The sequence below is a fragment of the Cyrtonyx montezumae genome, unplaced genomic scaffold (assembly GCF_038088225.1).
Source record: "Cyrtonyx montezumae isolate F1298 unplaced genomic scaffold, pur_monq_1.0 scaffold_10, whole genome shotgun sequence".
Classification (NCBI taxonomy): domain Eukaryota; kingdom Metazoa; phylum Chordata; class Aves; order Galliformes; family Odontophoridae; genus Cyrtonyx; species Cyrtonyx montezumae.
The window spans coordinates 50,247,371-50,268,518 of NW_027071826.1; the positions used below are offsets into that span (position 1 = coordinate 50,247,371).

General features: G+C 36.5%; 1 protein-coding gene across 3 annotated transcripts in view; it reads left to right on the forward strand.

The window, feature by feature from the left end:
• Positions 1-21,148, forward strand: part of USP47 (ubiquitin specific peptidase 47) — a 45,424-nt gene that overhangs the window by 13,423 nt on the left and 10,853 nt on the right. For 2 of the 3 annotated variants that reach the window (XM_065755343.1, XM_065755342.1), the window contains 18 exons: positions 1,341-1,544; positions 2,344-2,457; positions 3,504-3,642; positions 5,709-5,805; positions 6,438-6,583; positions 7,390-7,469; positions 8,018-8,167; positions 12,198-12,293; positions 12,383-12,535; positions 12,966-13,133; positions 15,099-15,230; positions 15,662-15,738; positions 16,048-16,103; positions 17,257-17,369; positions 18,279-18,383; positions 19,233-19,440; positions 19,709-19,824; positions 20,678-20,797. In XM_065755343.1, the coding sequence (XP_065611415.1) occupies positions 1,341-1,544; positions 2,344-2,457; positions 3,504-3,642; positions 5,709-5,805; positions 6,438-6,583; positions 7,390-7,469; positions 8,018-8,167; positions 12,198-12,293; positions 12,383-12,535; positions 12,966-13,133; positions 15,099-15,230; positions 15,662-15,738; positions 16,048-16,103; positions 17,257-17,369; positions 18,279-18,383; positions 19,233-19,440; positions 19,709-19,824; positions 20,678-20,797 (2,274 nt within the window). Of the gene's footprint in view, positions 1-1,340; positions 1,545-2,343; positions 2,458-3,503; positions 3,643-5,708; positions 5,806-6,437; positions 6,584-7,389; positions 7,470-8,017; positions 8,168-12,197; positions 12,294-12,382; positions 12,536-12,965; positions 13,134-15,098; positions 15,231-15,661; positions 15,739-16,047; positions 16,104-17,256; positions 17,370-18,278; positions 18,384-19,232; positions 19,441-19,708; positions 19,825-20,677; positions 20,798-21,148 lie in introns of those variants that run through there. The other variant, XM_065755344.1, reaches the window with a different exon arrangement.

The window sequence follows — 21,148 nt, forward strand, 5'->3', positions numbered from 1 at the left end:
CTTAAGTCAGTCTGTAGGAAGCATAACATTAAGGATTATGATTGGCTGTATTTGCCCTTCTCTGTCAACTTCATTTCTACTGTCTACTCAATGGAAGTAGATGCTGCAGTTACCTTTTGTTTGGTTTTGAGTTGCCAACTGATCTTGCCACTTCCATAGATAAGAGATGAATTAAAATGTTTATTCCTTGTTAAGCTGTTTTGTGTTTAGGACCACTTGTGAGAGACTCACAGTATTTTGGTCTTCTGTGTGATGAGGTTGCTTATGTAGAAATACAAGGGATGTTCAAGTTGTTTGGTTCTTTATTCAGTGGCTATTTATGACATGGCTGACAGCTTTAGCATGAACACAGTTCCTGCTGTTGGCTGATGTTTTATCCACTGAAAATGGAAATAGAACTGCATGCATCTGTTTGCCCCTCTTGGCAATGTGCTTTTAGCCATGGAGTGACATTTGGGTGATCTGATATGCATTACTAATGCTTTGTGTTACAAGTTGAAAAGACTGACTCATTGGTGACTAATTATTCCTTTTACTGACCTCACCTTTTCTATATTTCAGTATTAGTTATTCTCTGTTCTGTCCTTTGGAGAACTGAGAGAATTTATTGTATTTCCCTCAAACTTTGCTTTCCTGTTTTTTCAGTTTTGGAAAGCGTTGGGAAAATGCTGTTTTCTTGAATTTTCTGACTACAAAATTTTACCTTTTTTCCATTGCCTTCACTTTGCTCATTTCAGGTATCTTCAAGTTTGTTCAGAATATTTTTGTCATGATATTAAAACTTCCTAGTTGTCATCTGGCCAATGTTCATTTTCTTAATCAGGCAGTTTCTCCTGTGACTCACCCAGCCATGGATTTGGTAGAAGGAAGTTGGTTGTGGTTTGATTCTGAGACTTGTTTGTTTTAATGGACGGCTTCCAAGTTGATTGATAAGCTTTGGAGGTCTTCAGGTTTACATTTTCAGAAGTCACAAAAGGAGTACCTCTGCTTCAACGGCATTCATGGCCATGGCAAAACCAAATATGAGAATAAAGTGATGATCTGAAAGTTTATTTCAGCTTCAATGTGGACTTCTATATGCCTGAAGGCTAAAGTTCTGTGCAGAGCTTGAGAAGTTTTCCTCTACGCATCCAAATTCCTTATTGTCCTTAAAGAATGAAGGGGTTTGACTTAATTTGCCTAAATTGGGGGGTTCTTTATAAAGCAGACATAAAAAGAAAAAAGTAAAGGCTCCTTAGATTACAAGAAATTTACCCCAATTGGTGAAAACTTGATTTTTGGGTAGAACTCCAGGATGTACTTAGCTGTATTGATCAACATGTTGTCTGTTGTCATTTTAGGTGGAAAGTGCTGCTGAGGAGCCCAGAGTGCTGTGTATAATACAAGATACCACAAATTCCAAGACAGTGAATGAACGTGTTACCTTGAATGTGCCAGCTTCCACGCCACTGAAGAAGTTGTTTGAAGATGTAGCTTCGAAAGTGGGCTATGTGAATGGAACCTTTGATTTGGTGTGGGGAAGTGGAGACAATGTAACTGATATGGTATGGGAGAAGTATTTTCAATTTCCTGTTGGTAGCAAATATTCAAGACTTAATGTTACAGGAAAGTGCTATCTGTATTGTGTAGTGAATACTGAATAGTAATTTTTTTAGTTAGTCCCTGTAGAATTAGTAATAGGTTCACCAGAATGCTGATACCACTGTTTTGATTTGGCAGGACATTACTTCATTCTATCTACATTTTAATCTCAAAATGCGCTCTTAATTGATACAGGAACTTAGTCATTAAATAAAGTATAATACTGTGTAGTAACTTTGTGTTTCTTCTGATAATTGTTTGAAAGTATAATACAAAAAAAAAACAGATTAACATTATTTCTATGATTTGTTGTAAATCAGTGTTGGTTTTAAGTAATACTACTCTCAGACTACTCTGAGATGCACTTAAACCATGAAATTCCTGAAGAAATAGACATGTTTATTTCAATACATGTTTATGGTTGCTGAGCTTCCTTTTTTTCTTTTAAGAAAACAAACTGTGTGTAGGGGATTTGGTGGTTTGATATTCTGCAGGAAATGCGTAGCCCAGTGTCTTGTCTCCTGAAGAGATTGCTGACTTTGAAGTATTAAGCTGTATTATAGCACTTGGTAAACTGTACCACTAACAATACTATGTTCTTTCAGTGTTAATGATGAATGTTTTGTTTATACTGGATAATTGTTATCTATTTTCATTTCATCTTAGTGTGCCAGAAGCTACTTCAAGCAATGTACTTGGACAGAATCTATTAATTGCATATAAATCTGTTTAAAAAAATAAAGTGCTTTATTTTTTTAACAGACTCCAATAGATCAGAACAGTGACAAAACTATTCTTGATGCTGGTTTTGAGCCAGGGAAGAAGAACTTTCTGCATTTGACAGACAAAGATGGTGAACAACCTCATATAATGCAGGTTAGTAAATTCTTAAGCTTCAGTGTTGGGTGGGTAGATGTATGTTATGTGTATTGCTTATATAATCATGTTAGAAAATGGAATGAAATTGAAACATGTATTTCATGTGAACTGTACCTCAGGAGACTTATCAGCAGACTTCTAGACTACTGTTATACACCCCTGGTTTTACCTTGAATTAAGACTAATTCCAATAGTAGTGATGAGCTGTCACTTTTTATTCATGCTTGTCAAGTATTAATGCAGTTTTTTGGTGTGGTTATTTTCATAAGATTGTGATTAATCTATGACACGTTTGGAGAGAAGTCTTAACAGTACACATTCCATCATACACTTCATTCTTTTCCTACAGGTGTTTGAAAGCAGTGTTAGGCCACTGATCCTCAAAAATTGTAGTCTGGTATCAACAGCAGCGTGGGCTGTTTTCAGTTTTATTTAAAAAAGCCTGATTAGTCAGTGTTGCTACAAGTAATGGTCTGCCGTAGCAAAATACTTGAAAATGCTCAAAGACGTGACACTGAAATACAAACATAGTCACAGTTTCTTTAAATCGTGGATCAGAAAGGTGGTGATGTATGAAGGTGTGTTACTCAGTTCTTACGATAGCACAAAGCCTACTTGGCCTCTGTGGAATTGAGGAAGAAAAATTAAATGTGTGCAAGTCAGAATGGGAGTGTAATTCTGTAAGAATATGGAATTGTAGTTTTTATCATTATAGAAGTAAATGAAAATCTTGTTTTGGATGTCAGTGCAGTAAACTTGAGAAACAGAAGATGATAAATAGCAAACGTACTTTGTTGCATGCCTTAAAGTACTGTTTGGTCAGGTATGGTATTGCAAAGGCTGTTTACATCCACTAATGCAAAGAATGCTTTCTCAAGGTGTTGGGAATTTGGAGGGCATAATTGAAGTTAGATTAGCAATTGTGAGTCTTCTCTATTGTCTTAAGGTTTTTTACAAAATAATATACTTAGACAGTTGTTTTTTTTCTGTGAAAGAAATAATTTGTCTGATTTTTGTTTAATATAAATGTACTTCTGTTTTAGGAGGAGTCAGGTACAACAGAAGACAGTGCCCAGGACAGATTTATAGGGCCTCTTTCCAGAGAGGGCTCTGTTGGCTGTACCAATGATTATGTCAGTCAAAGCTACTCTTACTCTTCAGTCCTGAGCAAATCAGAGACAGGTATATTGTTCTTTACATCTTGTAAAGGCATTGTTGATTTCTATTTATCTTAGCATACTTTGAAATAGCAGCATCTTAAGGATTTTTGAAATAAATTCTGCTTAACTAAAAATAAAATCACTAACAATCCCCTTCTGAAACCACTCTGCGTTATTACATTTTCTATTACATTGTCTAGACTATTCAAACATTTTATGAACAGATGATCTGTATCCTGGCTTCTGCTAGTGACAGTGCAATTGTAATTGATCCCTCCCTCCCATTTTGGCATTGATCTGCTCCTTGGCTGAGTAGCTGTGGTCTTGTTACCAAATAGCATTAGTCTCAAGAAAGCTGTGTGTTTTCATTTGCAGCTTATTGAGTACTTGATGCTATTTTTCAGAGTGCCTGCTCTCAAAGCTTTGCACTCCCTGTGTTAGTTAAAATCTTCCTCCTGTAGCCCTCCATTTCTGGTTTCTCTGCTTCTGCCACGATTCCCCAAGAGAGGCAGTGCTCCCCTCCATGGCACACCAGCAATGAGCAGGCTCCCTCTTGGGAAGGGAAGTGCAGCTTTGTGCCAGGGCAGATGCTGTGAGGCTGGGCAGGCTAAGGCAGCCTGTGTCCGGCCAGCAGCTGCTGTCACCACCTGTGTGTCACAGCCCTTTGCTCTGTTTGCCTCCTAGCAATGTTGGCTCATAAAGAAATTTAAGACATTGCCAGAGGAGAGAGGAAAAAAAAAAAAGGTCTGGAATTTTCCTCCATGTTTTCATGGTCATAACTCTGTCGTGCTAACAAGCTATCACTGTATGAAGATTGACAGGAGCTAAATTCCTATAGGCCTGAAATACGTGATTGGGAATGTCCTTGCTGAGTTTCATACTATCCTGGATTTTTACTTTGTATTCTTATCAATCTTCTCTACAATTGCTCAACTTATTTTTGAGTTTTTCATAGAAGCAGAGTAGCTGAGGTGGAAGGGACCTCTGGAGGTCATCTGATTCAACCCCCTGCTCAAGGCAGGTGTTTTTAATCCTTAGTTGTTTGTTGAGCTGCTAATTAAGTTCTGCAATGTGCATTAGTGTTTTTGCTTTTTACTTTCATATATGCTACAGTGTGTCCATAAAGTTATAGCTCAGTAGTGAGACAACTCCTAGTAGTAATATTTGTGAGGAGATGCAAACATGTCTCTGATTCATGGCTGTTAAAGATTTCTTTTTTAGTGTTTGTGCCACATGCCTTTTTCAATTTAATGAAACTAAGTTGGTGAGTTGTATAGAGGAATAAATTAAATATGTGTTGGCCAAGTTAGTATCTTCACAGAACATGTTGGTATTTTGCATGGGATAACTGCCTTTTTGTTGCTAACATGGAGTTGAGATGTATTTAACACTGTTACTAAGAACTTCAGAGTATAACTAAGAATGTTTCATTTCTATATTATGTTGTGGTTCAGAATACGCTGTTTCATTATCAGCTATTAATGTTATACACTTAGGAGGAAATGTTAAAATGACAATAATATAAATATTTTTCATTTCTACTGATGAAAACTGCACTGGATTTTGGTAGCTGTTTTAATTAGTGTGGAAGAAGATTTTGTAACATGTGTGCTGGCACTCTGTGTAGCTCTTTGGTTTATAGAATGCAATCCACAGCAGATAGAAATCTTAATTATGATATTTTTTTTAGTTAGGCAATAAGTAAGCTGCTATACAAAATGCTTATTAACAAATTCTAGATTCTTCTATAAAATATTTAGCTATTAACATATGTTTTTACCTGTGTCTGTTGATGGAGTATGTAGCATTAAATACTGTTATTTATTTTGAAATGTGATTCGTGGAGACTGAAATAGCTTTGAAATTCAGAGAGATGATGTCTGTAGTGTAAGCAGTCTCTTTAGCGATCTCTGAAATAAGTAATTGTATTATTCCTTTACTTGTTATGGAACAAATGACAGTAAATGACAAGAGCTGGATGCAGTTCTTACTGTATATTATCCCAGAACTGTTTTCTTTTAAAATATATTTCAAGTCTTAGGAATTTCCCATCTAATGACGTTATTTCCATTTCTTTTGTATTTATAGGTTATGTGGGTCTGGTCAATCAAGCAATGACCTGTTACTTGAACAGCCTTTTACAAACACTTTTCATGACTCCTGAATTTAGAAATGCGTTATATAAGTGAGTATATGTGATTCAGACAGGTTCTTAAAATTGTTATAGTAAGTGTCACATTTGTCCTAGTACGCTGTGGTACGAAACCATTTTGGATTTCTCGTGTCAGAATTTTGGATATTGAAACGCTTTTGGACTTGAATAGCAAGCTGTCATTCTGTAGTGGGTAGAGTTATGTAGATAGGCAAAGAGCAGAACACAGTAAGGGAATGGAGACATTTTCTAGGGAAAGTATGAGATTTCTTATTTTAAATCAAACCAGCTAGACTATTGTAACTTCTCTGCTTAGCACCTTCTGATTTTACTACCATCCTGGTGTTACTGGTGTGGCATAGATGGGCTTTTAAAAGAATATGCCACATCCAGATAACAGGAAACTTCATATGAAGTTTTAAGTGCTGTTCAAATACAAATATTAACAATGAATGGGTTTACTTTACGGGAGGATTTATGCGCTTAGTCATTGCATGTTGTAGAAATGGAAGATGGTTTTGTTGAAGAATTATTCTTTGCTTTCAGTGAGGAAACAGAGCTTCAGTAAACCTCTAAACTGACAGACCTCTTGTGATACTGATTTGTGTCTTTTTGAGTAATATTTTAACAGCAATTTTAATTGTCAAATACTTTCTTGTAAATAGGTGGGAATTTGAGGAATCTGAAGAGGATCCTGTGACAAGTATCCCCTACCAACTTCAAAGGCTGTTTGTTTTACTGCAGACCAGCAAGAAAAGAGCAATTGAAACAACAGATGTTACACGGAGTTTTGGATGGGATAGCAGTGAGGGTAATTACAGCGATTAAGCTTGTGTGATTTACTTCAGCTATTTCCTGTTAGATGCCTAAACTGCTGCTGTTGGAGGAAAAATAGCCAATTAAAATTAATGATTAGAATCCACTTTGATTCGATGGAGGCAAGATGGCTTAATTTGATATTTGTTTGTAGTGTTTTTTCCTAAAGAAATAATATCTGTGAGTTTAAAGCTGTTAAATAAAACACTAGTTTTGTAATTAAAATATCATTATACTTGTTAAGTGGTTTAAACAAATTCTAGAAAATTTCTTCAGAAGAAAATTGCATTTATTTTGAATCACTGATGTCAAACGCGTGCATTTCAGTTAAGGAGAAAATTACATGGAGAATTACGTAAAATCAAGTAATAATGTGAAACTTATCTAGTATAATTTTTCTCCATAATCAGCTGAATTTTCCACAGACAATTACACAATGTCTGTCCTTATGCATAATAGAAGATGAGGGGGTGTGGGGAACAACACCTTTTAGAGTTCTGGGGAATCAGCTTGAAATGGGGGGTAAGCTAGAACCATTTTGTAATAAACATTGAAGTAGCACATATTAGCACTTCTGCATACGTAGTTACTGTTCGTATACAGAGTTCTTCTTTATGCACAAATATGGTGAGCAGTTGTTTGCTTGTTTTTCTGACTTGAGTGCTAACTGCCTGTGGAATTGAGCGCTACCCAGGGATTAGCATAGTAAATGTGGAGGAGACTTGAAAACCATTTGATAGCTGTAGGAAGCGTTCTTATATTGAGTAATAACTTATTTTCATTATTTTCCATTTCTGACAGCGTGGCAGCAACATGATGTACAGGAGCTTTGTAGAGTTATGTTTGATGCTTTGGAGCAGAAATGGAAGCAAACAGAACAGGTAATTGTATCAGTACTGTTCTAGTAGTTCAGGGTGTGGTGGTGTTTTTTTTGTTTTTACAAATTATTGTAAAAAAATGCAAACTGATTTTTAAATACAAGATTATTGGCAGACTTTAGTAGCTGCCAGTTTTCTTGTACGCTATTATTCCTTATTGTAGCTACACCACCTTTCTGAATGTTGCTTTTTTTTCTCTGGTTAAAAGTGAAATATTTTGGACTTTGGGTATTCTTTATTTGAAGCACGGGAAGTAGTTACGTAACTTCTTCTGTCGTAACTTTCTCACTAGTGGTATTTTTTAGTTTAGTTAGTGGGCTCTTGCAGCTCAAGCTGCAAAGCTTACGTAACGTGCTTTCAGAAGCTGTTTTGACGCACGGTCTTTGCATTGGTAGATCAGAGAAATGGGGGGAAAAACAGGAGTCAGGAGTTGGATGTCCTGCTTGGAACTGACTATTCTAACTAGTTGTGCAGTTTATAAAGATTGCTTCTTGTAAATCTAAAGAGTGGGATGTTCTTACGTTTAAAGCAATGTTGAATGTCTGTTTCAGGCCGATCTTATAAATCAACTGTATCAAGGCAAACTGAAAGACTATGTAAGATGTCTAGAATGTGGCTATGAAGGCTGGAGAATTGACACGTACCTGGATATTCCTTTGGTCATCCGCCCGTACGGCTCCAACCAGGCGTTTGCTAGCGTGGTGTGTACTATTATGCTGACTAATAGTGCATCCATACACATAGAATACATAATGCGACAGTGGTATAATTTGTTACATGGTAAGTATCATCCTAGATACTCCATCTTGGGGTGTTCGTCTTTGTGCAGTGAACCAGCTAGCAAGTTCTAGAAGACTTTTTTTTGGCTTTTTGGTTTATTTTTTGTTTTGTTTTTTCTTTTACCCTTCAATGAGTCCTACTGGTGCATGTATAAGGGGAGGGGAAATGCAACTTCATTGCCTTCAGGCTGAAGTAATCAGTTATTTTCTTCCTGATACAATTTTCAGCATTTACCTGAAATATTTTTTGAGATTGCTAAGTTTTCTTTGGGCTGTTCTCTTCATTGGCACATCTGCTAAATTTTCCTAGCTTTGTTGAAAATCTTAGCAAAAGAACAGAAGATGAATTTTTAGCTTAATTGCAGTGTTGTTGCTATGCTTTCTGAAGTTCATTTCTGAAGTACCACGTGCTTTTAACAAGCAATAAGAAATCCTATCATACGTTGCTGTTGGTCACTCGTGCTCCAGCATTACTGATGTTGGCAAGCATATATGTTAGAACGTTTGTAGAAGCTTTGTTTTTTTCAGTATCCCATGAACATAAGTCATTACAAATGGAACTCCACTGTTGTGGCTTAAAATGTCTGTAATATGGATGAAGTTGTGAGAAAGAGGAAGAATAAATCGAAGTCTTTGGGTAAAGGTTGATTTAAACAATCACTTGTTGCATAATTGGCTTACCAGTGTTACTTAATATATCTGAAGTATTGTCTTTAGCATGTTGGCATTTTTTTAAATGCTAATATTCTCTAATTCTTAACAGCATTCTGTTGAGAATTGTTAAATCAGGTTAATGCCGTGTAAGCTCAAGGTGCTTAATATTTCAAATGCCAGTCTTGAGAAGCAGTAAAGATAGGAAGGATGTTGATCTCACAGAAAGAATTCAATTTAGTTAAGGCTTTTGATTTAAGAGTGCTTTAAACTTTTCAGAAACATCCAGCTGTTTTAAGCTGCAGTTCCAGTGATAGTGATGTTTTCCAATTGCTTCATTTTTCATCTTATAACACATCTCTGGAAATATTTCATTAAGCAAGATTCTTGATTTAAATTTCTATAATTTGATGATGAGATTTTTCATGTCTATTAAAGAAGTGAAAGAAAGAGTGAAAGCTTTATTCACTCCATAATTGGACTCTCTGTTTAGCAATGCACTGTACATGTCTCAAATTGGAATTTTTTCCCTCAGTGGAAAAAGTCTACAGCAGGATGCTGTTTTAAAAAAAAAAGACATTATTTGTGCACTTGTAACACTGCAGGAAGTTTGAACAAAAAAGAGCTTTGATATCAGATTACTTTCAGTAGTATTAAATATTTTTCCTGTAGAACAACCATTATTGGGTTTGTTATACTCCAAGCAAAATAGTTTTAAAAACTTGTTACAGATTTGCATGGTTGCAGTTTGTATTGATGCTTCAATTTTTGAGCTTTTTTCAATTCCCACTCTGATTATATTCAGTTGATTCTCCTCTCTGCATTCGTTTCACCTGTAGCAGATGTGATTTTTAGTGTTGTAGTCTTCAGCAGTGGGGAGATATGGAGGATACTTGCTTTTGGAGAAGGGAAAAATCGCCTGTTTCTAAATGGAATTCTCTGAAGGTAGTATCCTCCATTGATCCATAGACGATGGTGATTTAGTAGGTGTAGGTGAAAGGATATAAGTGAGAGATCATAAACCTCACACATGCGCTAATAGGGCTTATAGAAGGGAATATAAAACTTCTCAGACCTTGCTAGTCAGCTCCTGAGGGAACTTGCAGCAGGCGACACAACCCAAGATAGGGGATCTAAGGAGGATACTACCTTCAAAGAACTCTAGTTAGAGGTAAGTGATTTTCCATTACTTTCTACTAAGAGAGAATGGATGCACAAGCTTGAAGTAAGGTTAATCTGTAGAATGCCACATGAAGTGTATTATCCCACTGTTCGACATTGTGTACTACCAAAAAATGAAGTTGCCTGAAATGTTGTGTTCATCTGTGAATGTTAATACTTAAATGAGAATGTTGAAGAACTTACTGGAAGGATGTTCTTTTTTTTATTACCTAAGTGGAGTAATTTTTTAAATGTTTGTCGTTAAGGTTTGCATTTTGAGCGTTTTTTATCCTGATTCTCTGTTCCCCAAGTTCATGTCATACACTATAGTAGCCCAGCTGTAACCTCATTTGGGCACTGAGGTCTTGTCAGTACTTATCTCAAGATTGTTCTTTTTCACTAATGATCTGCATAGTTCAAGGGCATGCTTTAAAAAAACAGGAGCTGTCTCTTTGAGATCAGCAGAGATGCAGGTGTAACGTACAGCACCTTATTTTAGCTATGTAATCAAGGACAGTGGTTAACATTATAGAAAACTGTATGCTTGAATTTCACATTGTTAATAGACTGAACTTAAATATACATAATATATATATTGCTCTAAGCAATAAAATTTTACAGATGAAAAATAGCTGAAAGAGGAGTGGATTCAGTGAGGAACTAGCTGGCATTTTGAAATTCTTACTAGAAAGCAGTGGAAATTCATGTAGCCATGGAGTGGCATGGGTTGGAAGGAATGTTAAGACACCCAGTTCCAATCTCCTTCCCTAGACTGGGCTGCCCAAGGCCCTGTCCATCCTGGCCTTGAACACCTCCAAGGATCGGGCATCCATCACTTATTTGGGCAAGAACAGTTTGATAACAGAATTCTGGAGATATGGCAAATACAGTTGTATATGTTTTTGGGGATCGTTATCTTTTGTAGCTTTTCTGTTGAAGGTTTGAGTATGTATACTAGTGGATGTTTGGGACTTTTTTGAGCAGAGATGCGTTAGGACTACTTTTCTGTGAACTTCCTTTGTCTGTGGTGTCATGGCCAAACTAAAACTAGGAAAAATAAGAATATGGATGATGTGATATTTACTTTTATTGTGTTAATGTCTTAGATATCTAAGGTAGCTTGGTAAGATCTTTTATTTTTACTAGTATGTACTGGACATGGAAAAAACTATGTGAGCTCTGAAAGTCTGAGGTGGAAATCAGGAGCATTTTCCAATAAGCTTTGCTTATTGTATCTTTATTCTCATAAAGACTTTACTGTTCCTATTTACAGATCTTAAATAATGCAAGCAGTAAGATACCTGTCAAACTACTAACTGTGTTACAATGCACTTCTGTGTGGGGAAAATTCTAAATACCTATCTTTAGCCACAGGAAAATTAGTTTGAACTATTTGTTATGGTATTTTACTATGCTGGAAGTTCAAACTTCAAAAACTGGAGATAGTCCAGAAGTTCCTTCCAACCTATGTTCTCTTGATTCGATGCAGTACAAGGAAGATTAAATAGCTTTTTCATACAAATCTGTTTCATCTCCTGTGGTATCTTCTGGAGTGTATATATGGGGAATGTTAGAAATGTTTAGTAGTTATGAGACTTCATAACAGTTGCCTCTTCAAAGATAACAGTTACTCTGAAAGTAAAATCCTACAGAATTGGCTGTCAGGAACTCTTGTGGACTGCACAACAATGTAGATATTTTTTTCATGAGTTGTTGTATAAACTACCACTAAGATGAGTATTTGGAGTTGTGTTGTTATATGTCCTAATAATCAAAACTGATTTTGCTTTAAATATCACACAGCAGAAAATGGCAAGAGATGTTAATAAATAATCAAGAGGAATAGCAGTGTTAATGATAGAACAGTTGAAAAATGGATGGGTAGCTGTATAGCTCAGTAAAGTGCTGAAGAGCTTCAGTATTAAAGCATAGCTCCCAGTATCTGTGGTAAACAATGTAACCATCCAGTCATATAATGGCACTTCCATCAGTTTTCAAAAATCTGAAGTATCAGGATTTGTTGTTCAAATTTTCTAATTTCAGTCATTGCAGTAGTTTATAACTTTGATAAAGTTATTTTCATTTATACCTACATTGTATAAGTTCTTCAAAAATCAGGTAACATCTTTTTGATTATTAGGAAGAAGCACTGCATGCTTTCATTCAGCCTGAGATTCTTGATGGTCCCAATCAGTATTTTTGTGAACGATGTAAGAAGAAATGCGATGCGAGGAAGGTAAGCACTGTCAGATTATTTGTGAAGCTTCCTTTTGCCAAATATTAGTCTCAACAGTGGTAGCATAACCTTCTCTTTGCTTTGTTTAGGGCCTGCGGTTCTTGCATTTTCCCTATCTGTTGACATTGCAGCTGAAGAGGTTTGACTTTGATTATACCACTATGCACAGGATTAAACTGAATGATCGTATGACTTTTCCTGAGGAGTTAGACATGAGTATCTTCATTGATGTTGAAGATGAGGTAAAGATTAATAAAAAAAAAAAAGAGAAAAGTAGTTTTCAATGTTCCTGTAATTTCTTGTTAAGGAAATTCAAGGATTGACCCAATAAACCCATTTTACCTTTCATCTACACAGTTTTCTTTAGCCATGGTGATGTATTAATTGTAAGTTTTCATACGTCTTAGGATTTTCTTTATTTTGTAGTATGTGTTCCAATTCCTGTTAGGTTTTCCACGCTTCCATAAAGAAGGCAATTCTGGTTTCATATCATCTGAGGCCTAGTGCTGCCCAGCCGGTTGTGTGGGGAGGTTATTCCACTCTTCTCCACACTGTTGCAGCCTCACCTCAATGTGTGCATTCATTTAATTTGTACTTCTCAAATGTTGTCATTTCCTGTTCCATGTGACTTTAAATGTTGTATAATGTTTATTGTTATATGTTTATTTTAAGAAATCTCCTCAGACTGAGAGTTGCACTGATAGTGGAGCAGAAAATGAAGGCAGTTGTCACAGTGACCAGATGAGCAATGATTTTTCTAATGATGATGGAGTTGATGAAGGAATCTGCCTTGAAAGCAACAGTGCAGCAGAAAGAATTGCTAAAGTTGGTAGTGAAAAGGTATGTTTAAGAATGTACTGGATCTGGTGTTGTTTTAGATTTAACTTGTTTTGAAGGAGCCCACGTGATGCTCAGTTTTGAATTTGTGACTAAAAATGTTGATAGCACACCATGTTATAGCTGATACTGTGCAGCTCTTCGACAGTGCCAAGTTGAACTGAACTGACCAGAGGGATATTCCATACCATCTAATGTTTTGTCAGTTAAAGGTGGGAGTTTGGTCTTAACAAAATCAAGTTACCCGGAAACTTACTGGGTATTGATCTGCTGATGGGAGGCAGCAAGTGATTGCCTTTGTGCCACTTTTGTCTGTCTTTCCATTACTAAACTATCATCTCTGCTCACAAGTTACCTTATTTTCACTCTTTAGATTCTTTCCAGCATCCCACTCAGGGAATGCAGAGAGTGACTCAGTGTTTGTTTAGTTGCTGAATGGGGTCAGTTCTACACAAATGGAAATAATAATGCACATAAATAATTGTTTCCTGCAAAAAAAAGTCATCTTTATTCAAATTCCAAAATACCTTGGCAGTGCAGTAAAGGAGAGCATGCAACTACTTTGGAGCACACGGGAGAGTAGAGGCCTTTGCAACTTGTTAGTCTGATGCTTTCTAGATTATTTGTTTGGGCACCAGAAGCACAAATTGAAGATTTTTTTGTATGTAAACAGTTTTATTTTTAAGAATATGGTCAAAAGCATGCTGCAGTGCACGTGCATGGTTACCACGCCACAAGAGAAAGGTTGTGTTCTGACCTGATTATTGGAGTTGAGCATTCAGCTTCGTCAGCGTTGTGATGTCACGGTCAGAGTCAATGGTCAGTCTGGGTTGTAGGAAATTCAGCAGACTCGCCCCTTTCTTGTCCCAAAAAGCAGTGCTCATCACTCAACTCATGTGGATCCCGTCTTTGATGGGGAGTTAGCATGTTTCCACTCCGTGCACTGTTGTTTTGATTCCAGATTGACTCCATGTCTCCTCACTAGTAATTGATGTGGTCCAAGGATCTATCACCTTCATTCCTAGGATGCACCTGGCAGGACTTGGTGATATTGCAATGTTGCTGCCAATGTTTACAGTGCAGTGATGGTTAGCTACGTGGTGTCCTGATTATAATCTGCAGATGAGCTTATGGGGGCGCTCTTTTTTTGGTGGTGTGACAGTTGTACATGGCTATCTGGAACATGGTTTGTCTTCTGCATTACTGTCACCCCTGCTGAAGTGCACCATCCGCTGCCTCACTGTGCCAGCATCCACTATTCAGTCTCCATAGACATTCAGCATCACTGAATGTCAGTGGGTGCCATTTTTTCCCCAGGAATTTGGTGACCCTGTTTGCTTCGTGCACGCTTTATGTCAGACATCATTCTGTCAGACTGCCCCTCTGCTGAAATCTGTCATACAGCAACAGCATGTAATGTGAAGTTTCAGCCCCTACTGCTATACCAACAATGTCTGTTTGATGTCCTGGACAAGCCTAACTAAATAGAAAGCATTACTTTTGGAGCGGCTCTAACAGTTTGCATGTTCAGAGTCTGTGTTTTTTAAGCCTGAGGATTATTTTCACTAATGCTAATTCCAGGTCTTTTTGTATTGTTCTATTTCCTTCTGATTATGGAAATTAGTGAATTGCTGTAGGTTTCTGTTACTGTCTGTCTTCACATTCAGAGTTTGTTCTGAAAAGAGATGCATTAATACTGTCTCAAAAACCACACTTCCATGTCCTTTTTTTCCTTCCATCAATTCTCTCCTGCAGCCCAAGGGGAAGTTCCTCTTTTTTTTCTTGTATTATATACTCCTGAATAGTGTTCAGCGAAACGATCTGCCACATTAATACATTTCTGTTGCAGTTTTGTAACATACAACTATTTATATACTTGGGTTAATGTAATCATTTTAAAAGTATTTTATTTGTTACGTGTACATTTTCTTAGTGCATTTTACCACACCTTTTTTATTCTTTCTACAGAATTCCTTACTGTATGAACTCTTTTCTGTTATGGTCCATTCTGGAAGTGCTGCTGGTGGCCATTACTATGCCTGTATAAAGTCTTTTAGTGATGACCAGTGGTACAGCTTTAATGATCAACATGTTAGCAAGGTAAAAATAATATTTCTGCTATCTTAGGTGCACGTAAATGAATCAATCAGTTCTTATTATTCATATGATTTTTCACCTGCTTTTAACAGAGCTGTTGTGCTCTGTAGTTCGTTGATGATCATTTCTCATGCCATGCCGATCTTGATGCTGAGCGTGAGGTGATTTAAACAGAAGCCTTTTATTCACATACAGGCTGCTGGATTTAGACTTTGACCTTCCTGTATGTGCTAAGAATATTTCCTTGCTTAGAGAAGTGTATTTGTAGAACTGTTACACTCATTGTGAAATTTTCATTTCACAATGAGTGATCGCATTGAAACAGATTTTTTTGCTCCACAAAAAAGCAGATATGAATTTTTTTATAATGAGAATAAATGCGTGCCAATTATTGCAAGTTTCTCAAATAATCATTAAATTGTTTTTTCTGTTAGATAACTCAAGAAGATATTAAGAAGACATATGGTGGGTCTTCTGGAAGCAGAGGCTATTACTCCAGTGCTTTTGCTAGGTAAGTCCTGTAGCACTACCTTCCTTTCTGGTGGCTAATGTAATCAAAGAAATGGGTGAAGACTCATTCTTAACAGGTTAGCTTGAAAATAAGAGTTGATGCAGCAAGTAGTGTTAAAAGCTATGGTGACTGTTGTTTAAGATCATTTAAAATAGCATTGCATTTACTTATGAAAATTTGGTTTGAGCGCTGTTAAGGTAAGTGCAGTGTGACTGCTTCCTGCTGGTAATGGGGGAACAAACCAGCTTTTGAAATGAGCCATATCCTCTTATCTGATAAATTCAGGTAAATATTCTTTTTCTCTACCAGCTCCACAAATGCATACATGCTAATATATAGACTGAAGGATCCAGCAAGGAATGCAAGTAAGTATGTTTTGCAGTTCTAAACTAGTAAGATTCTATTTTGAATTAGGGAAACATTGTATATATGAATGAGTCCTAATTTTTTGGAGGGGGGGAGAGGGTGGTGGTGTTGGTATTTATAAGGTAAGCTGAAAGTAGCTTTCATATAGGGGACCCTTCTTTTATAGCATTTCATTTCTCTGTTAATCGTAATCCTTCATGTTCATTATGTGGCATTATAATTTATTTGATATTATGGATTTGAATGCTTGGCATGCTGGGTGACACTGAATAAACTGAGACTCTGTACGGGTGCTGTACTTGATAGTGGAATAAAGATGATTTTCTTCTCTGAAAAAACGAGTATACATGAACGTCCTGACACCTAAGTTTTACATGTTATAATCAGCCTTAGTTTTTAGCTTCTTAGCAGGAAAGGTACTATAAATTACAGAGCAAGACGCAGATCTGAGATCTCATGTTCTTCTGAGATCCTTCCATCTGACTTAGCACACCAGGATTTAGAAGATGCCCAGCACCGTGTATTAGCTGATAGGTTGATTTTTCTTTGAAGTGTGTCTCATTGAGAAGTTAAGATTCTATTTGGATTCAAAACTAAAACATCTCTTAGCAGACTCAGTTCAGTTTTTGGCATATTTCATAGGGTGTTAGATTGTTCATGCTACTAACTGTATGCTTTCAGAATTTGTTTCTTTTGTGAAAGTCACAAAAAGTTATTTCCTTAAAAATATTCAGGTTTCTCCCTTAAAATCTGTTTGACTGTACATAAATGGTGCCAGTAGAAAATCCTAGTTTGGTGGAATAAAGCTTAGCTTTTGAGCTGGTTGTTGAATTCCTGTATTAGATGTGCAGATGATATGACATTCAGATGTGTATATGCACCTATGAAGTTCTATGTCCAGCAGAGAAAGGAGCAAAAGATCCTTGAGAAAAGCACTTTACCTATAAATACTTGAGAAGAATCAGTTAAGTGTTTCCTTTATCTTTTTTTAACAAAATTTTTGAGAATCTGAGGATGACTGTTAGGAAGAATAAGGATAGAAATTAGAAGCTGTTCTTTAAAAAGGGAACAGGGTATGATGTAGTGTGAAGTTTAGTTGAAGAGACTGATTTTCATTTTTAAAGTTGTTTTGGTTCTTTTTTTCTGTGGTAGAGTTTCTCGAGTCGCATGAGTACCCTGACCATATTAAGCAATTGGTACAGAAGGAGAGAGAATTGGAAGAGCAAGAAAAGAGGCAACGGGAAATTGAGCGCAACACGTGCAAGGTTAGAATTTCTACTCACTAATGGGGCAGTAACTTTCCATGTGCTGTTTCCACCTTTGTAATTTGTTATTACACTGCAAAGATTGTTAGAAAGGTACATCTGAATTGTTCTTCTACTGAAAGTTTATACAGTGGAGGGACCCATTAAAGGTAATAACAAGAGGTTCTTGTTGAGTTCATATCTTCCATGTGAATGTGAATTAGTGTTTAAAAAAACCTAACAGAACAACTCTAACTAGCTCTGAGTCAAAAAAATATATAATGCCACGTGTTAACTGCTTTGTGCTATTAAATCTTCTAATGTTGTGACCCTGTGAGATGTGGATTGGTGTTTCATAAGCTGATATAAACAAATAATTTGACAGAAAGGGGGAAGTTTTCTGACCACAAATTAGGTAACTACAAAATACGACATTTATGATTTCCAAGTATGTCTTCATAAGAATCTGCTTGCTTTATTGGAAGGTTTCCTAGAGCTGTGAAGTGTGTGTGTATCAAGAAGGAATTTCACATTTATCCTTCCTATGCATGTTTTGTTTTCATTTCGGAGGGAAAGTTTTAATTTTTACTTAGTATACTTTCTGCAGTTTAAAGGCATTCTGATCATCATGCAAACATCAGCTTGCAAAAAGTTACATATATTCCTTTAATATGTAACTACATCTATAAAGATGCCTTTGTACACGAAGATATATGTGAATAGCTGAATATATACATGTGTACATGCAGTTCTGTCTGCTGTGCAATTTGTGTCATGTCTGCAGCTGCATAACCAGCTGAAGGGAAGCTTTCCTACAGCTGATGTGTTTTATATTAGGTAGTTAGAAAAAAAGTTTGTAAATTAATATCTATTTTAATGTGAACAGTAATTTAAATGACTGTTGTGTTGATTTTTCTTTTTCTTTCATAGATTAAGTTGTTCTGTATGCATCCAACAAAGCAGATAATGATGGAGAACAAATTAGAGGTTCATAAGGATAGAACACTGAAGGAAGCTGTGGGAATAGCTTACAAGGTATGCTGTGCATAATAAGATATTAAAATGAATAGCTATTATTTTTCTACTGCTGATTTTATATTTCTAGCGCTGTGGGAGTGTTTCATATTGTGTTCATTTGTTGGCTTGTTTATCCTTTTTGAAAAGGAGTTCTAGTTGGAGGCATTGACTGACTTTTCTGTTGTTAGCTGTCAGATGTTGTCTTTTGGGAATGATAGAGCCTGCCCTTCTAAAATGCAATATGACCCTTATTCTAAATTGACTGAGAGCTTCTGGTAAGACTCTCCTTAGCCTCACTAAGTTAAGAATTCTGATCATTTATATTTCTATTTCAGTAAGAACTTTGGAATGGATGTATAGTGAGAGGATAATTCCAAGAAACTTCCTGCATAGCTAATTCAGTAACATCAGTAAACACCAGATCATCTGTGGATCTTTTGACTTTCACAGAATGCTGAAGGAGTGTGTTTTTCCTTACCTACTCATCAATTCCTGTTATATGCACCTTGGACTGACAGAGTGCAGACAGCCATGTGGATTTGGAATCATTTAACATTTTTTTTAGAATGCATGGAAGATTGCTGCACATAACCTTATCAGACCTCTAAAGATGTTGTTTGGTATATGATGCAGTATACGGTTTCGTATACTTATATACATCTCAAATCCCCATTTTTATCTGGATTTTGATGCAGGCTGGCTGTATTTGTCATTTCTTTATAAAATACTTTGTGAATGTACCTGTTTAAAAAAGAAAAACAACGCTGTAGATTAAATGATTGCTGATTATGTGTATACTGAGATTTCTAGCTTACGGGGGGAAAACTCACAAAAAAAGACATAGTTTCTTTTTGTTTGTTTGCTTAGCTGATGGATTTAGAAGATGTCGTCCCTTTAGACTGTTGTCGCCTTGTCAAATATGATGAGTTCCATGACTACTTGGAACGATCTTATGAAGGAGAAGAGGATACCCCGATGGGTTTATTACTTGGCGGTGTTAAATCAACATATATGTTTGACTTACTGTTGGAAACAAGAAGACCTGACCAAGTTTTCCAGTGCTATAAGCCTGGTGGTAAGTCACATAATTCCATATAGATGAAGATAGGGGTAGCACGTGCATTGCTTGGTGGTATGAAAATAAAACTTGGATAATGTAGAACAGTTATGCTTCCAGCATTAAAATGAAATTCTGAAATTGGATGCCTTTTCAAATTCACTGCTGTTTGTGTGTACTTAATGAAACCCTTCAACCAATATATCAGACAATGGTATGCTTCTTTTCTTTGCCTTTTGGATTTTCTTGATCTATCTGCGGTTTTGTTTTCTTCTCATCCCCACAGAGGTCATGGTAAAGGTTCACGTAGTTGACCTCAAGACTGAATCTGTTGCTCCTCCAATAAGTGTACGAGCTTATTTGAATCAGACAGTTCTGGAATTCAAACAGCTAATTTCAAAGGTAATTTACGGTTGTTCAGCAATAGTTATTACAGAATTTTCATTTTTGCTCTGAAAATGCATAGTAACTTTAAGTTGTGCTGTAGAGTTTGGTTAGTTGTTGCAGTTGAGTTTCTCATCTCTGCTGCTAAAAAGAGCAGTCTACTTGATCCGTCTGTAGTTCTACCCCAGCTTTTGCACAAAGGTAGCTACTGTCTGGCCCTGTTGTTTACTAACCTACCAGATAGTCTATTTTTTTGAGAAGCTGAAGAGTCAAGCCAATATTCATTTGGACTAGGAAGTTCAATCACCTCAGTGACTTATTCTATCAATAGCAGATCTGGTGAATTCTTTAACCATATCACTGATACAACATGCAATTTATCCCATTGGCTTCGGTATTTAAAATCAATAGCCAGATGTCCACGTGCTCCTTGCAAACTCTTCTTTTCATCCCAGCAGACACTTAATAAGCTGTAGAAGATCAGCTGTTAGATGGTCTTCAGCTGTGAGATATTGCTGCTTCCATTTAACTGGAAGAGAGCAGCCATTTCACTCAGTTTTCTATGACTTAGTTTTGTGGAACTTCACAACATTTGTTGTGGAATGTGGTTTAGGTTTCAGCTAAGTGTGCATTTTTAAGTTTCAGTTGGTTTGTACCCCTAGAATGGGATTGGTTGTCTTTGTTTCTTTTTTAGTACGGGTTGCTCACAATTTGTGAGTTCCAAGATGGCTTGACTGCAGCGTCTTCTGGTCTTGTGAAAGAACTGTTGAGTGTCAAAGGATGAAAGAAAGCGACAGGCTTAATAGACTTCATGTTACAGTATTTGAAGCTTTATAATGCACGTTAATGTACTGTGATTGTCTGATTTTAGGCTACGCATCTGCCTGCTGAAACAATGCGGGTGGTGTTGGAACGTTGCTACAATGACTTGCGTCTTCTGAATGTCTCCAGCAAAACACTGAAAGCTGAAGGTTTTTTTAGAAGCAATAAGGTAGCTGTTCTGATTTTTAACTGTTAGTGTGTCTGCACGGCATCATATAAAAGACTGTGTTGCAAATGGGAGAGAAGTCTGTAAAAAATTTTTTAAAGGGTAACAGTCACTTATTGTACTAGTCTCTAAAGTATTTATTATTGTCTTTTTTGCTAACTAAAATGTATTACAATGCCAGCCAATTCTATGGGCTGTATTTAAAACCTAGTGTACATAACAAAGGAGAGCAGATCCACAATCAGAAATCATGTTTGTACTCAGGTTTGTATGGTGCTGAGATGAAAAGCTTTGACAGGTCTTTGAAAGTCAGCTCCTAGGACAGAATGGTTGGTACTACTGTGAAACCTACCT